This window comes from Myotis myotis, unplaced genomic scaffold (assembly GCF_014108235.1).
Source record: "Myotis myotis isolate mMyoMyo1 unplaced genomic scaffold, mMyoMyo1.p scaffold_m19_p_16, whole genome shotgun sequence".
NCBI classification, from domain to species: domain Eukaryota; kingdom Metazoa; phylum Chordata; class Mammalia; order Chiroptera; family Vespertilionidae; genus Myotis; species Myotis myotis.
The window spans coordinates 35119440-35131901 of NW_023416320.1; the positions used below are offsets into that span (position 1 = coordinate 35119440).

The 12462-nt window shown below is 34.6% G+C and overlaps 1 protein-coding gene across 12 annotated transcripts in view; it reads left to right on the plus strand.

The window, feature by feature from the left end:
* CSPP1 (centrosome and spindle pole associated protein 1) overlaps positions 1-12462 on the plus strand; it is a 102674-nt gene that overhangs the window by 30712 nt on the left and 59500 nt on the right. For 11 of the 12 annotated variants that reach the window (XM_036338451.1, XM_036338457.1, XM_036338456.1 and 8 more), the window contains 4 exons: positions 29-127; positions 1092-1531; positions 9439-9537; positions 10842-10909. In XM_036338451.1, coding sequence (XP_036194344.1) covers positions 29-127; positions 1092-1531; positions 9439-9537; positions 10842-10909 — 706 coding nt within the window. The remainder of the gene's footprint in view (positions 1-28; positions 128-1091; positions 1532-9438; positions 9538-10841; positions 10910-12462) is intronic. The other variant, XM_036338461.1, reaches the window with a different exon arrangement.

The following is a 12462-nucleotide window of genomic DNA, read 5'->3' on the forward strand; positions in this document are numbered from 1 at the left end:
AACATTGCCTTTTGGTGTGTATTTTAAGGAAAGGTTGAAACTTGAACGCAACAAAGAATACAATCAATTTCTCAAGGGTAAGGAAGAATCCACTGAAAAGTTCAGACAAGTAGAAAAGAGTACTGAGGTAGGTGTTGCTTTTAAAGTAAATCTTTAATGCTACAGATAAATATTTTGCACTTACTTGAAATATTTTTATGTTAGACATTTCACTTTTTTTTCTTTTATTGTCTAAAGTTTTACATATGTCTCCTCTTTCCCCAGTTGACCCCCACCCCCCCAGCCATTCCCACCTCGGGCAAGCCCCCCAGTATCACCTGGTTTGTTAATGTCATGTTTTAAAAAAAGCCAGATCAAACCAAAACATTTGCAAATGGTTTTATCTCATAAAACTGACTTAACCTACTTTTAGGTGAATAACTTAACCTACTTTTTAATTTCATTAATTTTAGAGATTTGGTTGTATGTGATTTTTGTGTATTTATTTTTAAAATATGTTTTTGTTGATTTTTTTGAGAGATAGAGAAAGGAAGGTAGAAGCAGAGAGAGAAACATCAATGTGAGAGAGAAACATTGATCAGCTGCCTCTTGCATGCCCCGTACTCTGGGGAACGAGCCCATAATCTGGGCATGTGCCCTGACCGGGAATCAAACCGGTGACCTTTTGGTGCATGGGACACGTCCCCCCCCCCCCCCCCAAATTTAAGGGTGGTTGATGTAATGAGAGCCAAAAAATTTACTACCTGTATTCTTTGTGTTAAGAAAGAATTTAATTCAAAATATTTTGAAGCAATATTTAGCTGCCAAAGTATGCTTAGTATCTTCTGGGATAGGAATTTGCATTTTGTTTATCTTTTCTTTTTATGTACACTTTATCCATATTACTGTTATCTGTATATTTGACATTTATTAAGTATTAAATGATATATTTTCTGAAGTGTTTTTCCTAAAGATAAGGTATCTCCTATGGGTGATTAATCCTTAGAGTTGAGATGATTAATAGACTAAGCATCATTTGAGAGTTTAATTACCTTATAAGAAACAGCATCTCATTAAAAGCTTTTCTTTTTCTTTTTTTTTAAATTGACCAGCATAAAAGTCAAAGAAATAAAAAACCTATTGGTCAAGTTAAACCTGATTTACTTTCACAAATAAAAACATCTTGCCAAAATTCAGAGAGTCCCAGGAGAGATGTCTTAACTCCTTCAGAGGCATATGAAGAACTTCTAAACCAAAGACGACTAGAGGAGGACAGATATAGACAACTAGATGATGAAATTGAATTAAGGAATAGAAGAATCATTAAAAAAACGAATGACGAAGTGGACATTTCCAATAAAAAACATCAGAGGTTTGCCAGCAAGGTTGACATTCCAGATAGAAGATTTAGCAGGTTTAATGAAGATCGTGCCTTGGACAAACAGTATTATATACCAGACCAAGATCCTGAAGTAAGTGAAGAAATGGACGAGAGGTTTAGATATGAAAGTGATTTTGATAGAAGACCTTTGAGAGTGTATACAAATGACAGGTATTTACAACTTCATTTTTATTTTCTTTACTTGCTCATTATTGATGTTACTTTTTATCATCATATTAGGTAGAATCAGTTTCATTTGATTTACATATTTAATTCTAAGATGCTGTCAGCTTTAAGTTACACCATTATTTTATGTGCCACTGAGGTAACAAAGAAAACACCCAAGATGGGGAGAAAAGGAACCTGTCATAAAGCTGGAACACTGAAAAGTTACAACCTTTATGTAAAATTAAATGGGAAATAAACTTTCCCACAGAAATGGACAGAAAAACTTCCATGCCTCAAACTTGGCATGGAACTGAGTAGAGGGAGTAAAAAGCAACTTTCTTGAGAATTGAATGGTCAGCCAGTACTGACTTAGGTTTGCAGTCTGAATTCACGCTGCCCGTATTGTCCAAAAAAAAACCTGGAGGGGAGATTCAGAGTTGTCTCAAGTTCACAGTGCCCCTAGGTGACTGGCAGGACATTAACTCCTCTCTGCAAGAGCTTGACATAAAACTAGGTTGATGGCTAATTTCAGATATTAGAATGTGGGACAAAAAGAACACCTTAAAATAGATGAAATAAAGCTTATTCCTTTAATTTTCCTATGTTCTAAGTCCTTTTATCAGTATATTTCTTTGTTTTTAAGTTACTTATTGAACATTTATGTAAGTGAAATGGCAGTAATTTTTTTTAATCAGATTTTCACATGCTTTTCAGTTTCTTTGGATGATTGTTTTTGTAATGCTATTTGTAATTTCTTATTTTTTAGTCATTTGTCTTAATACTTAAAACTTGCTATACTTCAACCTAACTTTTAAATTAGAGATAGAAATATGGCAGGGCCCCATATTTGTCATTGACTTGTTAACGTGAAAGAGTTAAATCTAAATTTGGAGCATTTAAGGGGACCTGTTTAATTTATTTGTCCAAATAGATTACTCAGCGGTTCTCAGTCTGTGGGTTGCGACCCCTTTGACCATCGGAAAACACATATATATAATTACATATTGTTTTTGTGATTAATCACTATGCTTTAATTATGTTCAATTTGTAACAATGAAAATACATCCTGCATATCAGGTATTTACATTATGATTCATAACAGTAGCAAAATTACAGTTATGAAGTAGCAACGAAAATAATTTTATGGTTGAGGGTCACCACAACATGAGGAACTGTATTAAAGGGTCGCGGCATTAGGAAGGTTTGAGAACCACTGAGATTACTTTTTTTAGTATCTTGGGAAATTTTCCGAGACATAATGCTGAACATTCAGTATTCTAATTAATAATACAAAGCCTTTGCAGTGTTGGGTCTTCTCTTTATTCTGTAGCTATTATGTTCGGCTCATTCAATCTTTTTAATATTCCCCTCAATGTAAGTAATTTGAATGAAGGACTAGAATGTTGTAGTGCCAACTCTAGTGATCTCTGATTTGAATCCAATTGTTTGTACTTTAGAAAATGCCCCAAATCCTATAATTGTTACATTTATATTTGAAAATGTTTATATCAGAAGGTATTCAAAGGCAGCCTAATCTAAAAAAATTATCAACTGGGGAACTGCAGGTAATCGTGGACTTGTGGTGCTGCCATCTTTGTACATGAGAACTTTTTTCCTTATCGTGTTTGTTTACCTTTGGAATGTAATGTAATGCATACCTTTTAAGTTTGAGATTTCAAGAAACTTACTATAAGGTTGTTGCTTTGTTTTTTATATACTTTAATCTATCCTATTTGTAGTTATACCCTGTAATGATTTTATACATGAGCTAACAAATGAATTTCAGACTAATTATTTGAGCACTATCTTTTTTTCTTATGTATCCCATAAATGAACTTTCCCTGTATTATCTTTTTCAAGTAGTATTTTCGGATTAGTTTAAATGAGAATGAGTGAGAATAATTCCTGTTACACATTTCAAAGTTTCTAAAAGTATTTCTTCAAAATGTAATTATTACTATATGTTACTTCCGGTTTGTTAATACATATATTTCTAGTGTAAGGTTTGTCACATATGTTGGCATGGCAATTGAGGTTAAAATTGAATTTCTGTATTTCAGATTTGTGGATTTCTTATTTCCAGCAAAAAAAATACATCACATTGATCATTCAGTAGGTTTTATTTAACAGGCAAAGTGGTAGACAGGAAAATGACTTTATTTGTTAGTGAAATTTTTGAAACTAAAGGAATGTGTAACTGCATTTGGTCTCTTGTTCTAACCATTTATTCTTTATATAAAAGCCTAAGCGACTGGACAACCGAACGACCAGTTGACTGGTTGCTATGACGTGCACTGACCACCAGGGGGCAGATGTTCAACTCGAGCTGCCCCCTGGTGGTCAATGCGCTCCCACAGCCAACCTCCTGCAACTGACCAACCTCCCACGGTCCCTCCTCCTGGCTGGCTGCCCACCCCCCCCATTGGCCCTGATGTGGGGGGGCTGGCTGGCCAACCTCCCGCAGTTTCTCCCCATGGCTGGCCAGCCAACCTCCTGCAGTCCCTCCCAATGGCCAGCCGGCCAACCTCCTGCAGTCCCTCCTCCTGTCCAGCCAGCCCCCTGATCGGTCCGATTGGCCCCGATCTCCGGCCAGGCCGAGGGACCCCACTCATGCATGAATTTGTGCACCAGGCCTCTACTATAGTCTTAACCAGAAGTTCTTGAAAAAAAAAAAAAAAATAACTGATTGTGAGAAATACAAAATTAATTTTCCTTCATTCTAAGTTTCCCTTCTCTTTTTTCCCCCCAAAAGACGGCATGTGATACATTCTAGTTAAGATTTTTAATACTTTTTAATGGCTGGGTGGTCTTAGTTCTCTTCTAATTTCACTATAAACTTTTCATATACTACATGTATTTATTAATGATCTATTTCCCCATGTTAAATTGGGAAAGAAAACTAGAGCCCAGAAATGATTTTACTTTCCTAAACTAATAATTTACTGGCAGTGTTTAATAGTTAACAAGGTGGTTAACTTTGCTTGACAGTTGAATTCTGTGTGTGTGTATTATTTATTCATACATATTTACCAATTTAATTAAAATTTATGTTTTTAGAGCTTTCTGAATTTGAATGTAGTAGTGTCTTATAATACTCAGAAATTTATAGGTACTTTTAAAATATAGTCATCCTAGTCTTAATTTATTAACTTGAGTTATAGAAGTTAATATATTGCCATCTTATGTTTTACTCTATAGCCAGAGTTAATGAGTAAAGGACATTTTTAGCATTAAAAATGCTGCTGGGTTGTTGTTTTTTTAGTTTTTATATAATCAATGTAGTTTGCATTTCAGTTTAACTGTTAATATTTGATAGTTTGTAATTTTAAGTCATTTAATAAAATTCTGAGGTAATATTCCATCTGAAATTAGAATCTGTCTGTTAACCACATATGTTTTTAGTGTAGGACATTCTCAGAAGTGTGCATGCTTAATACGAAGACATAAATGAGGAGGAATGGCTTATTAGAATATGAGTTACTTAATTTGGTATTACTTTTTTTCTTATAGTAATTTATTTTCATTTATCTTTGAAAGGAACATTTTAATTATTTTCCCCACTTTAAAGATGGGATTGATATTTGAAAAACACTGTTATGGAATTAAAGTAAATGTAAAAACTGGGAAACAACTGAAAACAATGAGAAAAATATAGTTATAGCTTCATATATTTTTTTTAACTTTTGTGCACCCTTAGTAGTAGAATTCATTCACATTAGAGAAATTCTTGATATGAAACAAGGTGATGTAACCATTATTATTAATTAGGTGATTTCTTTTAAGTAAGAAGACATTCGATTCTTCCTCCCTATTAACTGTATTAATGTAGGACCAACAGATGGTAAATATTTTATTTCTATGATGTGTTATTCTCCATAGCAAAAAACATTGTAAATTTATTTCTGCAGTAGTTTAAGTTATTCATTATCATTTAGGAGTTCATTTACATGTAAGTTAGATGAAAACACCTGGGTTTCAAACAATTCGCTTTTCTTTTGTAAGAGACTAATTTTTAAAAATAAGATCAACATGTTAATTTTTGGACTAATCTTGGCCTCAAAAAGATTCAAGTACCTATAGTACCTGGTTTCTTTGGGCATTGAGATTTGAACCTAATTCAAGGAAATAGAGAACACAACTTTTTCCATTTAACATAACCTTTAACTTTTTGTGTCTTTTTTTGACAGTAGGATGGTGAAACTATTTTACATTTATTCTCTCACGCAAATCTGATTTTCTGTGTCAAAGTAAGCAAACTTTTTTCTTTTGTGAGGTCTGTCCCTTGCTGACAAAACTGAATGTGTTGAGGTGTGATAAATGAACCTGTCGATTTAAAATCATAGGCTAGTTAGGTAGTTCTGGGTCACAGGGATCATTTTATTCTGGTACTGGCTCTAAAGCCATAGCTAAACTGAAAGGAATTCTCAGGGACAAACTGGACCTAAACTGAACTCTTGTACTCTGACTAGAATCAGGCTATTCTTAGCTATTGAGTTCATTGCTTCTGGAGATCATCATGTGTCATTCATCCTTAGTGTTGAAAGGATTGAAGAGAGAAAGCAAACTTCTTTCTCTGCAGAGAGGACTTCATTTGCTTCTGTAAAAGTTTCTAAAATAAATTGTAAGACCACCATAAAAGCTGTTAAAGTGAGCTAACAGGGATAATTAAGAGTGATTAAATGTTAAGTTTATTAAAAATATAAAAGAAACTTTAGTAAATGAAGGAAATTCCATTACAGTTATACAGATACTAGAGGCCTGGTGCACAACATTCCTGTACTGGGGGTGGGGGTGGGGTTGGGGTAGGTGGGTCCCTCAGCCCGGCCTGCCTAAGCTGCAGTCAGACATCCTTAGTCAGCCTGGCTTGTGGCTGAGTGGCGCTCCCCCTGTGGGAGCTCACTGACCACCAGGGTGCAGCTCCTGTTTTAAGCGTCTGCCCCCTGGTGGTCAGTGTGCATCATAGCAACCGGTTGTTTCACTGTTTGGTCGATTTGCATATTACCCTTTTATAATATAGGATTTTAATAGATAGTAATGTGACTAACTTTTCAAACTATAATTTGCCTTCACAGCTTGTTAGGTTCCTTTCTAGTTTTCTTATTTTATGTCTTATATTAATAACTTATAATTTATGCCAACCATTTCATAAAATTGAATAGGATACCTTAAGATTTTATTTTGTCCTTTTTAGTGAAATACATATCTCTGCTCATTTTTGGATTCTTAAATAGTTCTCCAGTTTTGACTTTGTTATAATTATCACAGACAGGGGGACTTTTATAATTTCATTAACAAATGTTTTTCTTTAGTGAAGGAGCCCATCTTCAACTATCTTTTATATGCCCTGTCCATTAGGAAATCTTTGTAATTTTACTGTAGAATTTAGCAGGATCTTGACCTTACACATAAATAAAATCATTTAACTTTCTGTAATTTATAGTGTTTGCTTTGTTAAGGTGTCTATATATACCAAAGAACTTATTGAACATGTTTTGTGTAGGTGCTTTAGATATTGTACTTGGGTATACCTTATAAAAATAAGCTAGACACACAAGTTCAAACTTAGCTGAAAGTGCAGGAAACCACAACTCTTTGATAGATTTTAGAAAGAATTTTTGTATGTATAAGTAGCCTTCAGTTCTGGTTAATTTTGATTTAATCCCAAGTGATGTTTTTAAAAATTCATAACTTTAAATTTTTCTATATCTGAAAACGTGCTCTAGGCACCTCTGTACCACATCAACAAGTTTACTTTTGTCTGTTGTATTGAGGGTTTGCAAGACCACCCCCAGGTTCAGGAATTCCTAAGGAGGACTCACAGGACTTCGTGTATACAGTTATATTACTGACTATGAGTTATTATAGTTGAAAGGATATAAAATAAAATCAGGAAAGGAAAAAAAAGGTGCATGGGACAAAGTCCAGAGGCAACCAGGCCAAGCTTCCAAGAGCTTTCTCCCAGTGGAGTCGCACACGACACGTTTAATTCTTCCAGCATCCATTTGTGACAACATGGGTGAAATGTTGTCTACCATGAAAGCTCATTATGGACTCAGTCCCAGTGTTTTTGCTGGGGGCTGGTTACATAGGCATCCTTTTCCTATTTGTACCCAAATCCCAGACTTTCTGGAAGAAAGCAGATGTAATATAAACTATATTGTTTGTACAAACAGTTTAGGCCGGGGTGGGGAACTTTTGGCCCATGGGCCATATAAGACCCGAGAAATCAGTTGGTCTGGCCCAGCCAAGGCATTAGGGTGAGTTAATTAAATGTTTGACTAAATGTAGCAGGCTAATTTTTAAGTTGATAATTTTGTTTGGCCCTTGAATGATGTTAAAAATATCCAAATGGCCCTTGGTAGAAAAAAGGTTCCCCACCGCTGGTGTAGGCACAGTGAGCCATTCTTTTCAGTTCTAGGAATGGTGGGACCCCTCCCTAAATCTATGTTCCAGGTGCCAGCCAAAGGCCAGCCTTGTTACTAGACCTTTCTAAGGATAGGCAGCTTAGGCCTCTCTGTTAACCCCTTTTCTGCACATTTGTGTTACATAGATCCAGTATAACTAAATCTGGTTGCTTGGCGTTGTTTTAATTGCAAATTTGAATTTGAGTTTATACTTACCTGTTCTTCAAGCAGTAGAAGTACAGAATAACACTAAACTTATGTGTCATTTTAAAAGATTCAAGTACCTAGACTTTAGATATAAGACCAGCCGTGTTTGATGAATTGAAATAAATTTGAAATTCTTTTTTGAAAGGGCCTGTGGAGGATTCTGTTGCTTTAGGTATGGATAAAAAATGGGAGACATTTATGTCATGCCAGGTCATACATTAGTAAGGTTATAATCCTGTAGAGTCTTTTCCCCACAGGTGATATTGACAATGGCTCATGTGATGGAAACAAATAAAGAATTTTATATGCTGGCTCTGTGGAGAATGAGAAGTTCCTTTTCTTCTGAAAATTGCCATTTTTCTTAATGTGATAATGAAATTCACCTAAAATATTGAACAGTACTTTAACAGCCATATTTTTTTTTCTAGTCGTCCGCTTGAGAGACAATGTAGTTTAACTGCCATGTAAAGAACTGTGACTTAGGAAATGGTGATTTTCATGGATGCCTATAAATGTTGATGTAAATAATCATGTTTTTCTGGTATGAGAAATTAAACTAAAGAAATCAATGTTTGCCAAATGGAAAAAAACCATAAATTGAAAAGCATTAAAAATTATTCTTTAATCTTTTTTTATTGTTATGACCTAGTAAGTAAACTAATCATTTTCTAGCCATGCATCAGTCCGTTTATGATGTTTTCTATGCACCTGTTGTTAATATTTATTCTTCCATGTGATTTACACTATTAACAAATGTTGTGGCTTGTTACATTTGATTTGATTAAATGGTAAATCTACGGCTATGCTTTTAAGTTGTAAAGGTTTGTATATCCAGCGAAATAATTCCCAGAATCTATGAATTTTGATTAAGAAAATGATCTCATTTTGAAATTTGACTATGATCTTCCTGAGGGCAAGGACCATGTCCATATACCCTGTGCCTAGAATTGAACTTGTCATTTAGTAGATGCTCAATAAATACTATTTGAATAGAGGAGTGAGAAAAAGTATAGTATATGCATAGTTTTCAAGTTAAACATTTCTAGATGTTATAATGAAATAATTTATAATGACCTTCTTTTGTTTTAAAGACGACGAAATCCAAACTCTTAGTGTCTCTTACTAACCAGCTGATCATATTTGAATCAAATCTATTCACATTAATTTTAAAACATGTTTACAGTAAAATTTCACTATAACACTTTGTTCCCTTTAATATTTCCAACATCAAATGCACAAACACCAAGACATAGGTCCACTATATGTGGGACAAGCTCTATAAGCTAATGTGTTTTTAAGGATATACGGGAACAGACGAGGGAATGTGCCTCCTGTGGAGTATGGTGGCGATGTCACAGGACAGTCAAACATACGAATTTCATCTGCTGGAAATAAAAGGTATAGTATGTAATGTAAATTCTGCCTGTCAGTCATTACCTACACCATGAAACAGCACCTGCTAAAATCGGCTTATTGAAAAGTAGAAAGATAGTATTTTAACAGCCTTCCTTATTAGGAAGGAATTGGAAGAAAAGGTTCGGAAGAGGAGAGTTATGTTAAATGAAAAATTAGAGTACTTTACAGCATTCTTTTGAAGGGCAAGTTTTGATGATAGAGTGTGCCAAGGTGTTCTTAATAAGTCCCTGTCACTTTAAAGTGTATATATTTTAAGTAAAGAAAGGAGAAATAAACATACACTACAAGGACTAAAAATCAATTTAAAATATCTTGGAGTTAAGTGGGTGGTATAACTTAACTGGAAATAAATTGAAAATATTCCACAATGAGTTTTCCTTTCAAAACTTTGTTATTTATTTTCAGCTTATTGAGTAGATGATTTTATGCTTACATTGTAAAATGGGTGTTCATATATAATTCTGACATGCTTGAAAAGAAAGGAAATGATATGCATTTTATATTCATGTTCTCTTTCTATTTATAGTTTATCATTTTGTTGGCTTTCTTGTATCATAAATAAGGATAAGTGCTTCTGAATCTTTAGTGTATAATGAAGATAATATTGTCATGTATCAGGAACAGTGTCTATTTTCTTTAAAACAAAGTAATTCATAAAAGTGCTAGGGATAGTCTGGCCGGTGTGGCTCAGTGGTTGAGTGTTGATCTATGAACCAGCAAGTCACAGTTCCCTCAATTCCCTGTAGGGAGCATGCAGGAGGCAGCCAATCAGTGGTATTTTCTCATCATTGATGTTTCTCTCTCCCCCTTCCTCTCTGAAATTAATAAAAAAATAAATATTTTAAAAAGTGCTTAAGAGAAGAGATTTTGTTCTTTGGGTCTAGTTAATGAAGGTTCTGTGAGGGAATTAACTTTCTAGGAAGGAGTCATTTAGGGAAGATCATTTCCAAGTATGTGTATAGGTATCACCATTTTCCTTTTAAAAAAAGATTTATGTCTACTTATATTCATTTTCTTCACTGGGGTAACTTCTTATTTTTTTTAAAAAAAGGTTTTATTAGGAATCTATAGAGCCAGTGAAGAAGGCTGAAGAAAAAGGAGCCCAAATACATTGGGGTCCCACTATATAAAGATATAAATGCCATGATTTTATCCTAACTTTAAAAATATGTAACTATCATAGCATCTGTAGTATTTTAACGGCCTATAACACACAACTACTTTTTACTCTAATTTTTGTTTCCTGAAAATTACTTAGGTTTTAATTCTTTTTGTTTTTGTTTTAGTGCTCGAGACAATGAAGCATCCACATCTACCCGAGAAATCTGTAGTCCTTTTGCGGGGATGCTCTTTGGTATGTGCAAACTTCAGTTGATTAGATTTGTAGAGTGTTTCATAAAAGCTCTTTTTATTTTTTTTGATAGACACCCTTCCCCATGTTCTTTCCATGTAATTTCTGGGAAGGTGCTTTGTTCTAATCCACACTTTCTCTTTATAGACATGAATGACATAGCTTAACATAAGTATGTTGATTTGCTATGTTAACTTGTCACAATAAAAAGAGCCTTATTTCCTGCGTGCAACTTTATTTTTTTGTTTTTTTAATCCTCACCCAAGGATATTTTTTCCATTGATTTTAGAGCAAGTGGAAGAGAGGAAAGGAAGGAGGGGGGGAGAGAGGGAGGGAGGAATAGAGGGTGAGAGAGAATGAATGAGAGAATGAGAGAGGGGGAGAGAGAAACATTGATGTTAGAGCAGGGGAGGGCAAACTTTTTGACTCGAGGGCCACAATGGGTTCTTAAACTGGACCGGAGGGCTGGAACAAAAGCATGGATGGAGTGTTTGTGTGAACTAATATAAATTCAAAGTAAACATCATTACATAAAAGGGTACGGCCTTTTTTTTCAATAGTTTTATTCATTTCAAACGGGCCGGATCCGGCCCACGGGCCGTAGTTTGCCCACGGCTATGTTAGAGACACATCAGTTGGTTGTGATTGAGCCTGACCAGGGCCAGGGATTGAAACTGCAACCCAGGTTTGTGCTTTGACTGAAAATCGAACCTGCAACCCTTTGGGCCATGGGCCAAAGCTCCAACCACTGAACAAATTGACCAGATCTCCTGTGTGTAAGTTTATTTTTGATTTTATTTTAAAAATTTAAAAAAAAATTTTTTTAATTGATTTCAAAGAGGAAGGCAGAGGAGAGAGAGATAGAAACATCAATGATGATAGAGAATTATTGATTGGCTGCCTCCTGGACGCACCCTACTGAGGATCAAGCCTGCAACCCAGGCGTGTACCCTGACTGGGAATCGAACTGTGACCTCCTGGTTCATAGGTTGATGCTAAAACCTGAGCCACACACCTGGGCTCCTGTGTGTAACTTTAACTAGAAATGAACTCTGTTCTTTGTAAAAATTACTAGAAAAATTACTTGAAATTTGGTTTCAGTATATGAAAAAAATTGGATCAACAGTTTAGGTTCATCTGAGAACCATCAGTAATTTAAAGCTTGGTTTAGAGATAATGTAATTGCATAATATTTCTTTGAAATGAGAAAAATCGCATAGCCCCTGAAGTTTTATTCTACTGTAATGTTTTATTCTACTGTAATGCTATTAAGTGAAATTGACCAGTTTTACTTTATAGATAGATAAGAAGGCTTTATTCTTATGATGTATGTTGTAACATGATAAAAATTGGAAAAATGACTTTCTTTGATGGCCCACTGACAAATAATGGAATCATTATTTGGAAATTTTAAAGATGAATGGCATGAACTTATCTTTAATGCAATCTAAGAATCATGGATTAATATTCAGTGAGATAATAGACTAATGTTTGAAACAAACCATTCAAGTCATTTAATCCAATGATTTATCTCATGGCTTCATATATACACTGAG